Source organism: Labrus bergylta, chromosome 10, assembly GCF_963930695.1.
Source record: "Labrus bergylta chromosome 10, fLabBer1.1, whole genome shotgun sequence".
Classification (NCBI taxonomy): domain Eukaryota; kingdom Metazoa; phylum Chordata; class Actinopteri; order Labriformes; family Labridae; genus Labrus; species Labrus bergylta.
In genome coordinates, this window is record NC_089204.1 from 15,524,866 (window position 1) to 15,542,592 (window position 17,727).

Genomic DNA, 17,727 nt, shown 5'->3' on the forward strand with positions numbered 1-17,727 from the left:
TTTCCAAATGTTAACAAGGCCGTTTCACAGCTCCAGCGTGCCGCGCAGTATGTTAATACCACTAATAAGCCTATCTGTGCCAGTCATCTTGGATGGCAGAGATCTAAGCGCGAGGCATATTTCTCTAAAAAAAGCTGCTGGCCATATTTTAAATGAGGCAGAACTATTTATGATTCTACAAAGCTGACATAATTGCTTAAAGGGGAACTGAGGAGAGCATTACTTTGTTTTCTGTATTATGACAGAGGAGATTTCACTGTTTGCATGTCAAAAAGACTACTGTGGAGGCCATCACAGAGATGGGAGGATCTCCTGCTCGCCTGTTAAGCAATTTTGCAGTTTTTATTCAAGCTGTCAAGTCAAACAATCAGGAGATAATGCAGCCTTGGTTTGGAAATTATAAACGTGTCAAGAGATGCACTAAAGGCAACGACAGATGCCACTTATCAGCAGCGGCCTCTGCAGTGTGACTGTATCATCAGTGGGGAAATATAACATTTTGATGTTTACATAAGAGAAGTATTAGTATCAGTCAGAAATGTAATTCCTTTCACCCATCCCTCTCGCAGGGGATTGACTCCCCGGAAAACATACAATGATTTTTTTTTAAAGCTAACAAAAAAAAAAAGGGAGCAGAAAAGCATCCTCGCTGATCTTCTGTCCATTTCCAACATTGCTTCTTGTATATTTTTTGGTGGAAATCCTCTTAGAATGCAAAGTAAATAGATTACGATACAGTGAGGGATTAGGGCTCGCGCAGCGCTGTCAGATTAGTCGCTGAGCGCAGCGCGTCGACAGCTCTGACACGGCCATGGCTGCTGTTCAGGAAAGGGGCTCCGTGCGATGCTTTAAAGACGCTGGTTGGCTCTTATTCATGAATAAAACTATGGCCCCTAATCTCGGCCAACACACGCACACACACATATCTATACAGCACACAAAGACGCACACACACACACAAAGTCTGGAACGTTCAATATCATCTGTGATAGACGTAAAAAAACAAGTATTTATTTTTTCTGGCTGATTGACGAACAAAAGAATCTGTCTTTTTTTTTTTAATGGCAGAGCCTGGTGTAACTGTTTACTCTTAGGGTTCATTTACCTTCATCATTAAAGTATAAAAGGTCTTTATAATAAGGTGTTTTGGAACAAACATAGTTACTCAGTAAGTTACAGAAGTGGTCGTACAAAACCAGTTTATTTACAAATACTGCTCTGGTTTTATGATCAGTCTTCATCCTGGTATTGAGACAGGTAAGTAAACAGACTTCATTTAAAAATATCCAACGAGAGCCCGTTGTTGGTGAGGTGCTGTGTTTGCTCCTCAATGTCTCGTTGGGATTTACAAAGTGCTCTTATTGTTTTTTTTCAAACCATTCCTAAGTGGACCACATGAAGCGTCCCGGGATCGTCTTCATCCTGGGAGAGAACAAACAGAAACGTTGTGTTTAATGACCTGAGCTGAGTTTGTTTATGAAGACAGCACATGGAGAACATTGTTTCGACCTTTCAATCCTGTAATCGTGTCCGATCTGTACTGACAAACACAAGAAAACTGATTTTATATCTGAAAATACACAGACATAAATACATCTGTTTATTAAACGTTGAAGGAGTCAAAATTCAGCTTACTCTCGAGGAGCATAAGATTAATTTAGCAAAAACATCAGACATCTTCATTGTCACATAACATATATGGCTGAAATCCACTCACATTTCTGTTGTCTCCAAGTCCTCTGCTGCTTCCTGCAGATCAAAATCAAACAGAAGATGTTGGAGGATATTAGACAGATTCCTGTAAACCAGCCATGACACTTTAAAGTACATCAACTCAACATTAGACATGCATAATCACACTCTGCAGCCCTTCAGCACATAAACACACACACACACACACACACACCCTCACACTGAATGCCTGAACAAGTTACATGCTCCCTCAGTGGCGCCTTTTCCTTGTTTAAATGAATGTAAACCGTTGTCACTCATGGCGATCTCTCTGTTCTGAGCCCTGTGTTAATAACATTATGATTGACATTAAAACCCAGACGTGCCTTAAACTCATGTTTAAAAAGCTGATGCAAATTCCCAGCTATAGCCTACAGTCGGGATTATCAAATGACAGAGCGATTTGATAGCGACACAATTGCTAATCACCCGAAAAATTTAATTATTAAAATGGAGAGCGTAGAAAGGAGGAGAGGAAGACGGCAAGGAAGAAGTGATGTTCTCTTAATGGTTGTTTTTCCTAAATGACCAGTTAGTCATCTCAGACATCTGAGACCTGCAGAGGAGAGCACTCAGGCTACGTTTAGAGACTACAGCAGGCTAAATGTCGCAGGAGAATTGCTGCGAGGCTTAAAAACGTGACCTGAAACTGGCACGTTGAAGATGATGAGATTTATTATAATTGGCTGACTTTCTGTCTGCTGCTTGTATTGACCAGGGAACAGGCTTTTGTAGGTTGCACAGGGGAAAATTAAGAGAAAGAGTGGGTTTGTTAAAAATCTAAAAGAAATAAAGGAGAGATGTAAAAGTCATCTATATTGAGGGTGGGTAAGTGTGTGTGTTTATGGTTGGAAAGCAGCAATTCATCACAAGATGGACATGTATGAAGAAACACACTTTAGAAGAGAGAAACATTTCAGAGCATGTGAGCATAACGACGTGAGGAGGAAAACGTGTTTGGATGGAACACAGATCACGTGTTACTGTTCAAAATAAATCGTTTTTCTTAATAGATAAATAGAAATCACTGTGGCAAAACAACAATGAAGTTCTTTACAGCTGATGTTTCAGATTGTAATTTAAACTAACGATGAAGCTTCATGAACAAACGAGAAGATTTTTATCATTTATCAAATTGTTATTCATATTCTAGAGACAAGTTCAGCTCTAACATTAGATACCTCTTCAGAAGCAGACAGACAGGATGACACACACACGAGCGCGCACACACACACACACACACACACCTGTTTGTCTTTGTGTCCTGAACACGTCCGGGTTAACAGCCACACGTATGCTCTGTTCCTGTAGTCTCCTCTGATTGGCTCTTCCATCAGCACTGCGGCACAGAGAGAAATGTGTTGTCTTTTTTTTTTTTTTTTTTTTACACCTTAATGTACCTTGTTCAGTTTTTTCTTTAGTTAGAAATTTCAAGTGTTTAAGAGAAACAGAAATAAAAATAACTTCCCTTTGAGTGAAAACCATCTCTCAAACTTTTTACTCTGCTGGGATCGTCATGAGTGGAGAAAAGGAAGTCAAAGGAAAGTAAAGATGTGTCCAAAAATCTGCTTTCATTCTTCACATCAAGAGGTCCGTTTTGTTGTCGTAGTTCATGTCCTGTCACACTAACAGTTCTAACGATATTGCCAAGTGTTGTAGTAGAAAGTAAAAACAACAATGGTTACTGCTATGCACACTGTTGGTGTCGATTAAGTCAGGACCCACAGTGGGTCAGGAAAAACAGAATCCACTTGCCACGAGAAGTACGAGCGGAGGAAATGTCAGACTGAAAATGAAGGTCTGCGTAACAAGCAGACAATTCTGTTTGATATCAGACCAAGAATAAAAAGGAATGAAAATGTACTCTGAAAAGTAACATAAGGAGTCAAACCAATAGTTGAATAAAATGAACATTATCTGTCATCTGTATGTAGATGAACAGAAGTATGAAGTTGCAAAAAATCCAAACAAATAACTCAATTGAAATCAGAATGAGGAAACTCACTATGGATGTTATTCTAGGTGGTGTGTGGCTGATTTCTTTGGCATCATTATTCTCTTCTGCTTAATATAGCAGCGTACAAACCTGTCAGGCAGACATCGTTTTATTATTGATCTGAGCTCATAACTTCATGTTAACTTATTTCTTGTGTTTGGAGATATACAATGTCCTCCCCACAGGCAGGGCAGAATGAACATGAACCCTTTATAAATCTCAAATAAATCTATAAATCTGTTTTTAAATAAAGACTAAATGGCAAAACTGACTTTGCCTCATTAGCATAACAATAACTTTTGCCTCTGCTAACCAACCTTAAACATATCTTCTATTCTCCTAGCTCCACTGACAGAGGAGTGTGTGATGACTGAGAGGCCAGCAGTCGTCAAAGGAACGTTGGGATGCTTCCCAGATTCCCCGCTCGTTCTCTCTCTCACTTTCGGAGTCGGATTTGGGGAATGCAGGAATCTGCAAGAAGCCCCCAAACTGCCATTGTGCTTGCCTCCCTCTTTTTTTCCTCTGCTCTTTTTTCAGCTTGCCAAATAGGAGAACGCCCGTGCTACAATGCCTTCCCTACTCCATCTCAGCTTAGCTGTCATTGGCTCCACATGAGAAATAATGAAACTTCATCGGAGACCAGATTACAAAAAAAAAAAGGGGGGGATATAAAAAAAAAAATGTTCTAAAGAAAGGAGGAAATTGTGGAATAAAAAAGGCAGAAGCTTTTGTCCCTTTCTCTCTATGGCTATTATCTTTTGGGAGGTTTGGGGATCGGCTTTCTCTGCCTCTGTCAGCAGTGCAGGGGAAGACCTGGGGTAGTACAACCCGGGCCTTTCGCTGCCAAATCACCCTAACACTCTTTACCACACTTTTTTTCTCCTCTTTCTTCTTTTACTGTTTTTTAAAAAGAGCTTAGGACAGAGCATCTCTCTCTGTTTCTGCCCCCCCCCCTCACTCTCTCTCTGGACCCGGCTTGTTTAAATTGGCTGATAGGAGGGGATTTGGGATGGATGGAGGGGGCTTAGAGAAACGTAGAGTGGAGGGTTTGGAGGCAGAGAGTCATCAGTGTTACAGTCAAACAGCCATGAAAAGCCTATGAGGATGAAAAGAACAAGAGCGCCTTTTTATCTAATACACACAAATCCCATATAAATACTCCAATATGTTAGTAGGGATATGACAAGGAATGCCCCTCCATCACTTCCACCCATCCTACAATAATGGAGACATGGATGGATATATTTGTGTGTGTTTGTATGTGTGTGAGACAGACAGAGACAAAGAGGGGCATGCAGTCAGTGTGTCTTTAGTCACACTGTTTCGACACGTCATTCACAAAGACAAGTGTATTAAACAATCACTCTGAAACAGTGAGTTTAGTCTGCACTCTGGAGACTGATCCATGGTGAAAATGGACCCTGTGGAGTTTTAAATGTGGCTCTGGCTTCAGCGTTGGGAAGCGTAAGACCCGGAACTGATGTGGCTTTGACATTTGAAATGTCACTGGTAGTGAAGGCTTTTAGGCTGCAGCTGGGTCATTTGGCCACAAATGCTCTCATGCAATTCATACACAGACAACAGTGAACCACTGAGGAATAACAGGCAACATGTCAAAGTAAAAAAGAAAAAATCTTCATTCAAAAAATGTCACAGGATTCATTTAGAGTAAGTCGAAAATATTTTTTTCAAGTGGCTTTAATAAATATTTTCATAATAACAATGTGAAACACAGAGAAGGTTGACTTGCAGTGATGAGCCTACAGAAATATATCAAATGGATCTGCAACTCTGATGTACAGAAGTCAAGATTGAGATTGAGCTCATTGCTGAGCTGTCCAGCTGCAACTTTTTGGTTCACCATGACCGCTATCACAGAGCAGCTGTGTGCAATATATGTGAATTGTCGCCAGTCATTGTTTGTTTCCTGGATAGCCTCAAACAGCAAAGAGACTAGCTGGTGCACATAGTTCATAAGGCACAAGCCTTAGGAAGCCTAAACCAGACACAAAACGTTACATGTAACTCACTGTGTTGTTGTGAGAGTTTCCGGGTATGAAGATCTTGTTGTGCTCTGGTTTCTTTCTGTTTGTCTGTCCCCGGGGCTGGACTCACATAACCCACCATCTCTGTCTCTCAGAGGATCCTCTAGGACACACAAACACACAGACACATAAACACACTGCCATAACAAGGTTGAGAAACGGTTTTGATTTACCTGAAAGTGGAATACAGAACATCAGCGGCATCCTTTATTTTCCAAGTTTTAAACTCCAATGTAAAACCAACCTTTGGCAATATACACATAGTATGTCTTGACTTTATTTTCTTTAATATGAATCTGTCCACAGCACAACATTAGCATCTTTTCTATTACAGCGTCAGTATTTGACGACCTGAGAATGAGGAAGCATTGGCTCCTGACCAAGAGAAAAGTCAAGATGAGTTGCAGGTATGATGAATACTTCCAATGGAAATACTTTATCATTAAAGATGTGCTGAGTCAAATTTCATTATAAATGTAAGTTAACGTATTTACCTATTGCATTTAATGGTAGCTGTTTGTACCTGAATATAAGAATTTGCCAATATGGCTGTCACACCTTGAAGAGCAAGTTTTCTCATGAACACATCATGTAAAGTTTCTGAATACAGACAGGAAGTCACAGCGTAATGAAGGTTGTGCGAACAGAGCGATCAACAAGAGCCGAGAGGGGAACGCAAACAAAACACTGCTTTCCATCAAGACACTGGAGCTAACAGGCTTTCCCCACAACCACGGAGAAAGGATGGGGAATGAGAAAGAGAGAGAGAAAGAGAGAGAGAGAGAGAGATAGAGGAGGAGAAGTGGATCTTCAGATAAAGCTCTTGTCTCTTTGCCCATTGAGAGACCCTGCAGCCACATCAACCTTTGTGAGGGGGAGACTCAACGATCAGGCAACCAACTTGGCTTCTCCTCTTGGCAAAACGTTCTCCAAAGAAAAAAAGGGATTGAGAGGAAGAGAAAGAGGCCTTCCCTCGCACTTGTTCGCCACTCTGCCTCTCACAATGCTGTATCTATCCGAATCAACAGACTTGTCAGCCAGACAGCTATAAGCGATTTCCAACGCTGTTATAAAAAGGGACCATACCTAAGCTGAAATGTGTGTCCTCTATTGTGTGCGCATGTGTGTGTGTGTGTGTGTGTGTGTGAGTGTGTACAAGCGAAGACAGAATCTCTGTTTACAAAAGATGCACATAAATATGAGAAGGGTGCATAGAAACATGGTGTATCTGCCCAATTTGATTCTGAGTCCACCTTGAGGAAACGCTACATCTGCTATTGAGTCATTTTTTGAAGCGACTGAAAAAACATCCAAACAATGGCACAAGATTTGTTCCTTTCCAATGCAAATCAACTTTTCCCTGTGCTTTTATCCAGGGTGGTGAGGTCCTAGAGCAGCTGATTTTACTCCTGCTCCTTAATACAAACACAGCTGGTTGCTTAGCAGTTAATTACAGTTAATTCCAGGAATGAAATAGCATCAGGTTCATTTGTTTGGATTCAAAAACCAACTGAGAAGTGTTTGTGTGCATGTGTGTGTTTGCCTTCATACACCAGGTCAACAAGAAGCTGACCTGCTGTTTTCAAAATGTTCTCAGCACCTGATTACTACAAATGGTTGGTTCATGTAGGATTCAGAGCGACCTGCCTCAGTGTCACACCTAACTGCGCACATACAGTCCACATATTTACACAAACACATATGTCTCCGATGTGTAGTGTGTGAATAGGACTGAGAACAAACACTTTTGGGTCTCTTGTGTGTGTTCAAACAGAAAATGTCTGTGGCTGCACTGTGGGAACTTGTGTCAGGAAAGCGTGTGACTGTTGACTCACGTCTGTGTTTTGTCAATGTGGAGGGACAAACAGACGGGGGGCTGACGCTTTTCAAAACACAGTTGTAGGGGCTAATGTTTTGTTTCTTTTTTATCAAAAAATTGATATATTTTTACCCACTTATATTTAGAAAATTCATGTACATCCTGTATAGGTGGTGTTGTGTGTGGCTAATGTTGTAGAGAAGGCATTGACCTGAGCCTCAGCTGATCCCTCGGGACGTTAAACGTGAACGGGACCAGCACCACTGTAGTTTACATTAAAGAACAAGTTGTTTTAATTGTTTTTAAATTTTTTTTAAATTTTTTATTCAACCCAAATTAGGAGTAACAGTGAACAGTGTCCTGTTGTTGAATAGAAAAAGCTAAGAATTAGACTGACTATACCCACACTCCCCATGTTGTTAAAGATAATCTTATTCCTGCTTACATGAAAACTTCAAACTGGAATTGTAACTGGAAAAAACTTATTTGTTTGCAATCTCATTTAGGCTGCAAAGCAACATCTGTCTCCTGGTTTACTTGTTAGTTATTGATTTGTTTCTCTGTAAAAATCATTTGAGTGTTCATGAAAGGCAGAGCTGATCCTGTTTTTTTTTTGATGGTCATTCTGTGTGTGTGTGTGTGTGTGTGTGTGTGTGTGTGTGTGTGTTTGTAAAGTGAGACACCTGTTCATGGAGCTCTCTGCTTGAAGCACACTACTCATTATTGATGACCTGGCTTTGCTGCCCAGTGAATATGGCTGGCTGCCTGTCTAAACGTTGATATATTGTTCAGTGTACAGCACGCTCACACACACACACACACACACACACACACACACACACACACACACACACACACACACACACACACACACACACACACACACACACACACACACACACACACACACACACACACACACACACACACACACACACACACACACACACACACACACACACACACACACACACACACACACACACACACACACACACACACGAGGCAACATCAAGACTGATGGTTACACTGTGTCAGGATGTGTGTGTGTTTCCAATTCACTTTCTGTCAAACCATTTAGCATGCTAATGGCTAATGCGTTTGTGTTTGTGTGTGTGTGTGTGTGTGTGTGTGTGTGTGTGTGTGTGTGTGTGTGTGTGTGTGTGTGTGTCTGTTTTAAGGTGTGGACCTTTAGATCTTTAATATGTAAATGCATCTGAACTGACTTTCTCCTCTCTACCATTTACTCTTGACATTAGAAAGTCATTTTTAAAGAAGGATTCAAACTCTACTTTTTTGTCGATTAACTTCGCTGTCTACACCAGCAGTGGTACTGAGTCAATCATTTACTGCGTGAATGTTTTAAATAACCAAATATACTACCTGACCAAAATAACATACAGCATTGAGGACTACCAGAGCAGGAAGAATACTGCTTCTTCTACAATAAGAGAAAACTAGTGAGCGCACGTCCAGGCAAAATGCATAAAGGTGCAGGACAAGAAATGTACTAACAGCAGAGAAAAAGGTAAAAGGTCAGCTCACTGTAGGGCTCCCATCTATCTATCTATCTATCTCTCTCTCTCTCTGTGATCAGCTGGTTATGTTACAGAAAATGTTGGTATATAAAATGTGGCCGACGGGTGAGCAGCACATGTATAAATGGGTAAGAAATCCCAATATTTGCGACTGCCCAAAATGTTAATAATTTGATCAAATTCATCATCATAATGATTAGTTAGACATATTTGATATATATTACAATAGAAACATCTGGTTAGTCAACAACTGGGATGCACAGTAAGCTAGTTCAGCTTGTTGTAAGCTGACTAAGGCTCTAGAATATCTTCTGATATCTACTGCAAATGTTGTGTTGTCAGGTCCCATGACCTCCTTTAATAGTGGTTTAATCATTCGTTCTCAGTTACAGCAGGCAGTGTGGACTTATCAGGATATTCTTCATACCAAGTTTACCAAGGCTCCACAATAAAAAAAAATGAAGCTAAGAGACACAAGAAAATTGAACAAACTATAAACAAGCAGGTAACAAGTCAATAATACACCTAAATCTTTAAAAAAATATTCTTTCATTTCCCTTTTCCTGTGTTAATCTATTTTTCTTCCTTCTATTTCTTGCAATCCTAATATGATCATTTTCTTCCTCTGCTGTCATCCCTCCTTTTTCCTTTCTCTTTTCTTTCTGTCCCTTCTCTGCAGCGCTGTTGTCCAAGGATAGGACATGCTGCAGGTGATGAAGGTAAATCATCGAGGACATAATTAAGAGGCTTATGAGGAGGAGTGCGCGTGTTAAGCATCACATTAAAAAAAAAAGGAAGCTGCATGCAAACAGGCCTCACAGTTACACAAACGCTCATTTCTATTCACCGACAAACACACAGACACCCAGCCTCAGGGGTTTGACCTTATACAGTGGAGTTAAATACCTCTCTGGCCTCATTTGGTTGTGTCTGAGTACACACACACACAAGCACATTGCCTTTGGTGTGTTTTAAGCACCAATGAAGGACTCATCAGACATGTTCATCTAGTTCCCTCACAAATTTGAATGTTTTCTGCTCACCCGACGGCTCTAGAAACCTCTGTGAGGAATTGCTCGTATGCGTTTGTCCGTTGCCGTGTATGTGTGTGCCTGTGCATGTTCATGCTCTTGTGTGTGTCTGTGTAATCAGGAACTCAGCTTGATCCCCTCTGGTATGTGCTTTGGGGAGTGTTTGTCAAAGGGCAGCAGCACAGCCTGAAGTAACAACAAAAAAGGGCCTTTGGTGGCTTTCCTCTTCTTGTTGCTGCTCAAAACTTGGTGAAATCTTTTTAATTACGATATTGAACTATTTGTCTTTAATTAGTGAGTTCTTCAGCTCACTTTACTTTATTATAGGAGATTTATAAAATTGTTTGCGTCCTAAAAAAGTTCTCCATACTTTATAAATGTTAATTCAGGAACATTACACTTTGTATGTGGTTTTATAACATGATATACAACTTCATGTATCCCACTTGTTTTAATCACTTCAAAATATGGCATTGTTATAAAAAAAAAGCAACAGGTTGTGTGTATTTAACATGAATATTTTCTTCTGTCAAACATGATCTAATTGTATTTCCCTTTCTGCTACCAGAAGAGGGTGAGAGCCTGAGAAAAATACCCAGTGTTAGATGTCAGGACAAAGTGTGCCGGAGTATCTGAGTTACCGAGGTTATCTGGAGTCCACCTCCCATTTCAGATAAAAGAAGAAAATAACGAGTCACATTTGGTGTCTTTTTGGTTAGACATTATGATTATTTCCTTACCGTTGCTTGCGATGGCCCGGGCCTCGATTTCATTAGCTTTCCTCTTGGCCACATCCGCGAGCACCACCTCGCCCTTATCGCCGGCAACATAATGGAGGTCCTTTGAAGGTAATGCAAGAAAGAAAGACACGTGAACGTTAATCTAAAATGAATCTAGGCTTCGATGACAATAGGACTTTTTTTGTGTGTGTGTGTGTGTGTGTGTGTGTGTGTGTGTGTGTGGGGGGGGGGGGGGGGGTGGGGGGGTTTGGCGGGAGAAAGAAGAAACAGATGAAATGACAGAAAAAATGAGCTGTTTGAAGCCCGACATCAGAAAGAGCACCAGTTGGATGAAATGCCGTTTCCTCCAAAAACTTTGAAATCAGCCCCCAGCCCCCAGCCCCCTCCCAACACACACACACTCAGACAGGCGGCACACACACAGACCCTCGTCTCTTCGGTTTTGTACCCCGGCGGATGTTATCTGTCACATTTCAAAAGTGGGAGAGGAGGCGAGGGACTGTTCACCTTTCAGAAACGCTGGTACACTCTCTTTGCGGAGGAACATATCCAGCAGAGCCCATTACTATATCAGCCTGTGAAAATATTGGAAACAGCATGTATCCTCTGTATCTCCCTGTTTGAGTCTTCCTGGCCATAAAGAGAGATTATATTGCTAAATGATGTCTGAGGGTGGCTGATTTTGATTTCATTAATAACCACATTGAATCAGACAGCTGGACCCGTTTTAAGGTTACAAGCAAAGCTGAGGTCATTTAATCTTTTTAAACACCTGAGAAGTATAGATCTTTTCTGAAAGCATCATCAAAATAAATGAGATTCAATACGATCCATTCAAAGCTTAATAGTCCTGTGAGGGATACGTGCTGTGTTAGTACTGTGTCTTAGTTCTCAGCAGGTTTGGAATAAGCTGAGCGTTCATGCATTAAAAGTTACAAAAATAAAACAAAGAGAAAAAATGTAAACCTAAAATGCTTTGAGTGTGCTGTTAAAGCTGAAAGATTTAACTCTACTCCATGCTTTATGTTTGTTGTGAAAATGTTAGGCAGTGATGGTCAGATGACAGTCAAACCTTTCTTTAGTCTCTCCATGAAAGATGTTTAGTATGGTTTACATTATCTTTAATATAAACCATCTGCAACATCAGTTAATTTTGCAGTAAAATGACAATATTGTACATACTGTATCCATCGCAATGGTAACAGAGCTAAAGCTTTGTCTCGTGTTGGTAAAAATTCAGATTTTAGTAAGATTATAGTATTTATGATTTATGTGTTGATGTGCATCAACTCTGGTTTGACCATGCTGAGCAGATATAAAAAATAATTATTTAAAATAAAAACAAATCATGATGTACAATCAGCTTAGTTTAACAAGAGATAACAAGATGACCGTTTTGACTGTATTACCACAGCTCAGAAGTCTGATTGAAAGATGATTAAAACAGTATCAACAGCAAATAGATCACACATTTCTCAGTCTAAAAAAAAAAAACCCGACTGGGGCAGCAGCATGATGGTATAAAACTTGGTCTTGGGCAGAAAGGTCACTGATTCGAAGCTCTGAGAACGGCTGTGAGGAAAATGAAAAAACACACCCTAAACAACGTTCAACATGTTTCTCCAGTCTCTCCAGTGGAGCCCGTCAATAACCAGCAGTAAAGGCTGAAAAAGTACTGGTCAGCTACCAGCGTGAAGTTGTTAGTGTTGGTTGGAAGAAGGATGCCCTGAAGGACAAAAAAATCTACAAAATGTCAATTGATAAAGAGAAAAGGAAAGAGAAAGAGGAAAAAATACATAATTACTGCATACTCAAGTCAACCTCCTTAATTGATTAAACACAGTGAATTAACACCAACATCCTGGCACCCAAAGAGAGTCTCCTCAGAGTCACAGGGTTTCCTTCGAGGTGAATGCAAGTCTGAGGGCCCATCAAAGGGTACAGCATGTTAAGGAAAGTCTTCCGCCTCAGCGACATCACAGGACATCAGTGCCGTGACTCAGGGCTCGCCACGCATAACCCTCAGCTGGCTAAAGCCTCCCCCCAGCTGAGCCTGCACCCAGCTCTAATACCCCCATATTGTCACCACGCTTTTGTACCCCAAGAGGGAAAAAAAAGAAGGGGGGGGGGGGATGCTGGTTTCCAAACGAGGAGGGGAGCAGAGAGGAAGGCAAAGAGGGGGGAGTGAAAGAGAATGAGAGCGAGCTGCTGAAATTGAAGAGTATGAATGGGAACAGATTGGGTAATTATAGTGTGGTGCCTGCCCTCTGTGGTGACGAGTTGGAGGAAATGTGAAAATGGCCGACAACAAAATGGCCTCAAAAGAACCTAAATCGGCTCCCAGGACTGAGGTGGCTAATTCACAGGCCACGGCCCCTCAATTAGATATGAGTGAGGCTTCTTAATTGAAAACAAACAGAGCTGCAGAAGATTAAAACAGGCGAGGAGGCATTACAGAGAAATGATAGTAAAGTGTATGTGAGAATAAGAGAAAAGGAGTGTGTGAGAGAGAGAGAGAGAGAGAGAGAGAGAGAGAGAGAGAGAGAGAGAGATGAGGAACAAGACATAAAAGGTGTTAAGAAGAGAAATTCACAACAAGGGTTTTCATGTGAGCGGCAGTGAGAGATTGTATGACAGACAGAACAGAACAATATGAACATTTGATGCCGGGGCGCTTTATTCCAGCTTAGCTCCTCGTAATACTGTCTGAATCTGGAGAGAGGGACCCAGAGAAAGAATAAACGAATGAACAAACGTGGAACAAGAGAGAGAGAAAGAGGGAGTGTGAAAGAGAGAGAGAGGAGTATCAGCCCGACTAAGAAGGGATAACAATAATACTGCATATAAAACCATCAGATATTACACCTCTTATTCCCTGACGCTCAAACGCGACACTAATCTTATTTATATAAGAGCTTTAGGGGTTGCAGTGGCTGATAAAGAGGGCGTTTTAGTGGGCCATTCTCAGGGAGAAAAGGGGGAGCAGAGGGGGGTTAGGTGTTGGTGTTGGTGGACTCTAAGAGCCCGATATTGACTGATATTTGGGCTACCTCCAAATAAATGAGGGATTAGGTGAACTGGCACACGGCAGCGCTTACGACACATAAATAGCCGTGTCTCATGTCTGTGGATGGGAAACAGGATCGATGAGTACATAAACGTTCTCGGAGGATTTGCACACTGTAAAGGCATTATGTGCACATGTACAGTATATAAACTTAATATAGAGTGGTAAATGAAAAATCTCCAATTGCAGCGTCTGAGTTTTTTTTTTAGATTTTTTTTTTAACTGTGATTGTTGAAATTTCCAGCCTGTTACACCTCATTCATCTGTATCGTAAATAGTTGGAGCTTTTTAACTATATATCGTTTTGTGTTTACACCTGCTACAATCAGGCTCTTCAACATTTACACAACAATATGGAACAACTTGTTGCATTTGGGTGTAAAAAAGGTAATAAGACTAGTGTACTCGCAATAGCTGGAAAACAATTCTTACTTTTTAAATTATTCATCTTGTGGCTTTTTTTTCGCAGTCTTTGTCCTGTATGTGTGAATCTGTCTTTAAAGATGTTACCTACCGTATATCTCATATAACTCTCTATCATGGCCTGAATGCATGATATTAAACGTCCACTGTTTTTTCCTAACCAAGACTTTTTTGTTTGTTTATCATGATTGATACTTTCAAGCAAATCTAGAAGAGAACATGAGCAACACTTGTTTTCCATGAACTTGTTACTTCACATCTTACAAGTGTATATACATCCTTTTTTTCTTACTGTCAAGGGATATTTATCCATTAAGTTTACTTAATTGACAACTTCATATCAGTTTACGTTTGTTTCAGGTTTACTTGAAGACATTTGAAGGTGATGACTTCTTTTAAAAACAGCCACACTTAAGTTTATATTTGATCTTTATCAAATATTATTCCAACAAAAGAAAAATGAATCCAGTTTCAATTAATTTATTCCATCCAAATTTTTTCCAAACATTTATGAACTAAATAATGTCCTTGAATGTTCACAGCATTTTGTTTTAAATGCCACAAGTACCTGACATTGCAAGTACATCTGTCATGGATGAAAAAGACAATAATGAAACCTTTCTGGATCCTAAATAAGTATGGAATACTGAATGAGTGTAGTGTATTATCTGTGTTTCTTGTTTCTGTATTTTTGCCTGTAAGATAAAATATCAGCCTCAAACATTGTGAGAGAGAGATGCCTCTGTTCTTTGATTCTCAGGGAACTATATTTAGAGAAGATAAAACATCACCTGGTGCAAAAATGTTTTCAGGTGGATTTTCACTTTGCCTGAAATGTAGATACACGTGCACAAATTTGAGTATATACGGAACACTTATTGTCTTCAGGAACTAATCCCTGTGCATGAGAGCATTTGCTCAAGCTGCACACAGGGATGCAAACCCATTTACAAAAACACACACATTGCATTCTAAACAACCTGTTAACCAAAAGCGTTGTGTTTGACTCACACTTCTATCAGATGGTGCTAAGGACTTAACACTTCAATAACGCTAATTACTCATCTGAGCAACAACAATGAGCTTACTGCCAAAGACGAGCAACGCCACCTCCTTCGCTTCCTCCATCACCTCCAAACTGCGTCAGATAGGGAAGGAAGATAGGTGAACCCAACAGACACAGCTCCCCTTACTGCTCGTGTTTCCAACAAGAAACACTACAAGCTCTCTTTGGGGAACAAAAGAGCCGAAATCTGATTTGACTATCACATCAATTAATTTAATTAACAGGCTACATCAAGAGCAAAAGACCCAGGAAGGAGAAGAGGAGGAAAAAGGGTGGAGGGTGGGAGGTGGAGAAAAATAACTCGTCGGCTTGACTTGGTTGACGAATGACCTAATTGGTAACATTATCAACTCATAATCAAAGGCTAATTAGGGAGCTACAGAATTGTGCCAATTATGGAAAAAATGCAAACGACTCAGTAACCCCCTACTACAAATGCTACCTCCCCAACCTCCACCTCCTCTAAAAACACACCCACCTCCCCCAAGTCCTCCTCCCCCTCAATTTAGCCTGACACTAAAGTGTTTCATTTTAACAAAAGCTTTCTTTTTGTGGAGAAAAAAAGCTTGGAGGGCTTCTATTGTTAGCTGGGAAACAATGGGGCCTTAAGGGGGTGGGGGTCCGGTGATGGAGGGGGGGTGTATCCTGCTGGGCATTTCCAGAAGAGGTGAGGGTGTTCGTTTTATCTGTGTTTGCTTCAAAGTATGCATTTTCTCAAGTCGATGGTGCGTTATTGAGTACTGCAGGCAAGTTCGGAAGTTATAAAGAGTTTGCTGAGGTTGGGGGTTGCCCTCATTAACCCCCTCCACCTCGACTCAATCAGCCGACCAGCAGGTTAAAGCAACAACACAACCTAATTAGAGCCAAGGACAGAGTGAGGGGTGAAATGTCAACGTCCTCCTTTTCTTTCTCTTTCTCTCTGTCACTCTTTTCAGATGCTGAGCTGCTGCTCTCTTGGGCGCTGAGGCAAAGAAGTACCACAAAACGCTTGTTCGTACAAACTGTTACAAGCAGGTTGAGAGTGCTGTTGGATCGAGTGTAATTGGAGTACCCCATGTGTATTTACATGTATTTAATTTACCCTTAGTTACTACATAATGATTTGTCTTTTTTACCTATATAACTCAGCAGTGCAATATTGTGTATTTATTGGACGACCTTTGTTTATTGTTCTTATTTACCTGTTGTTTATGTACTTATTTGTATGTCCTATTATACACCCACATTTACCCCAGGGATGAATGACTATTTCTAATACTGATTGTGATTGTCATTGTAACTCTGGGTTTGTGTGTATGAATCTGAGCTCATGTTTTTGGCTTGACTCTTTTGTACTTACCGTACTTCAGTGAATTTTGTAATACACCTATTCCATTGATGAATGTCTATATTGTAATAAAAAATAATAGAGACCTTCTAACAGGCTTAGTTTGAGAAGTGTTTTCAATCAAGTGTTGTGTTGGCTGGAACGATGGTGGCCTAGTGGTTAGTGCGCGCGCCCCATGTACGGAGGCTTTAGTCCTCAAGCGAGCAGCCCCTTTCCTGCATTGTCTTTCTGCCCTCTCTCTCTTCCTGATTTCAGACTCTATCCACATTGTATCTTTAAATAAAGGCAAATGAAAGCCCCCCCCAAAAAAGTGTTGTGTTTGTTGAAGAGGATATATCGAGACAACAAAAGGTTTTATAAATCTTACTCTGTCTTTTCAATTTCTTTGTCTGCAATGTGATTTATAAAATTTCTGTGATTTCCTGAAATGATCCCTCTTATAGTTAACTGAGCCACAAAAGGTGGCTTGACTAAATATCATAAATGAAGTCATTTTTCCGACTCTGTATAACGCAAAAATATAAAGAGAAAACAAATTGAAATCTATGAAAAGTAGCATTTCTATTGGCTGATTCATGTTTCGAACTGAATTTGCAGATTGCCTTCATTTTGCATTTAATAGAGGAAAAACTTGGCTAAAATTTTAAAAATAATTGAGGCAATACACGTTTTCAAGTGATTTGAAATGTGTTTTTTGATTGTCCTGTGAATACTAAAGAAACACTCTCAATTTGGTCAAAATCTACATTTTAGTATTAAGAAGTATTTATCATAAAATCATAAAACAAAATCATTGTAACAGGAGTATTGCTGACTGTTCAGGTTGTTTGGTCCAGACTTAAATTGTCCTGAAGTGTTTGAACCCACCCGTTAAATATTCCACCTTCATGCCTTTGTTCATCACGTGTTTGTCTTACTCACCGCCTCTAAAGTGACAGAGCAAA

General features: G+C 40.3%; 1 protein-coding gene across 3 annotated transcripts in view; it reads right to left on the reverse strand.

Moving 5' to 3' along the window:
- Nucleotides 1-1,173: 1,173 nt before the first annotated feature.
- wdpcp (WD repeat containing planar cell polarity effector) overlaps nucleotides 1,174-17,727 on the reverse strand; it is a 75,625-nt gene continuing 59,071 nt past the window's right edge. For all 3 annotated transcript variants that reach the window (XM_065959695.1, XM_065959696.1, XM_065959694.1), the window contains 5 exons: nucleotides 10,901-11,000; nucleotides 5,758-5,875; nucleotides 2,979-3,070; nucleotides 1,718-1,749; nucleotides 1,174-1,422 (listed from right to left, as the gene is read on the reverse strand). In XM_065959695.1, the coding sequence (XP_065815767.1) occupies nucleotides 1,372-1,422; nucleotides 1,718-1,749; nucleotides 2,979-3,070; nucleotides 5,758-5,875; nucleotides 10,901-11,000 (393 nt within the window). In that variant the 3' untranslated portion in view covers nucleotides 1,174-1,371. The remainder of the gene's footprint in view (nucleotides 1,423-1,717; nucleotides 1,750-2,978; nucleotides 3,071-5,757; nucleotides 5,876-10,900; nucleotides 11,001-17,727) is intronic.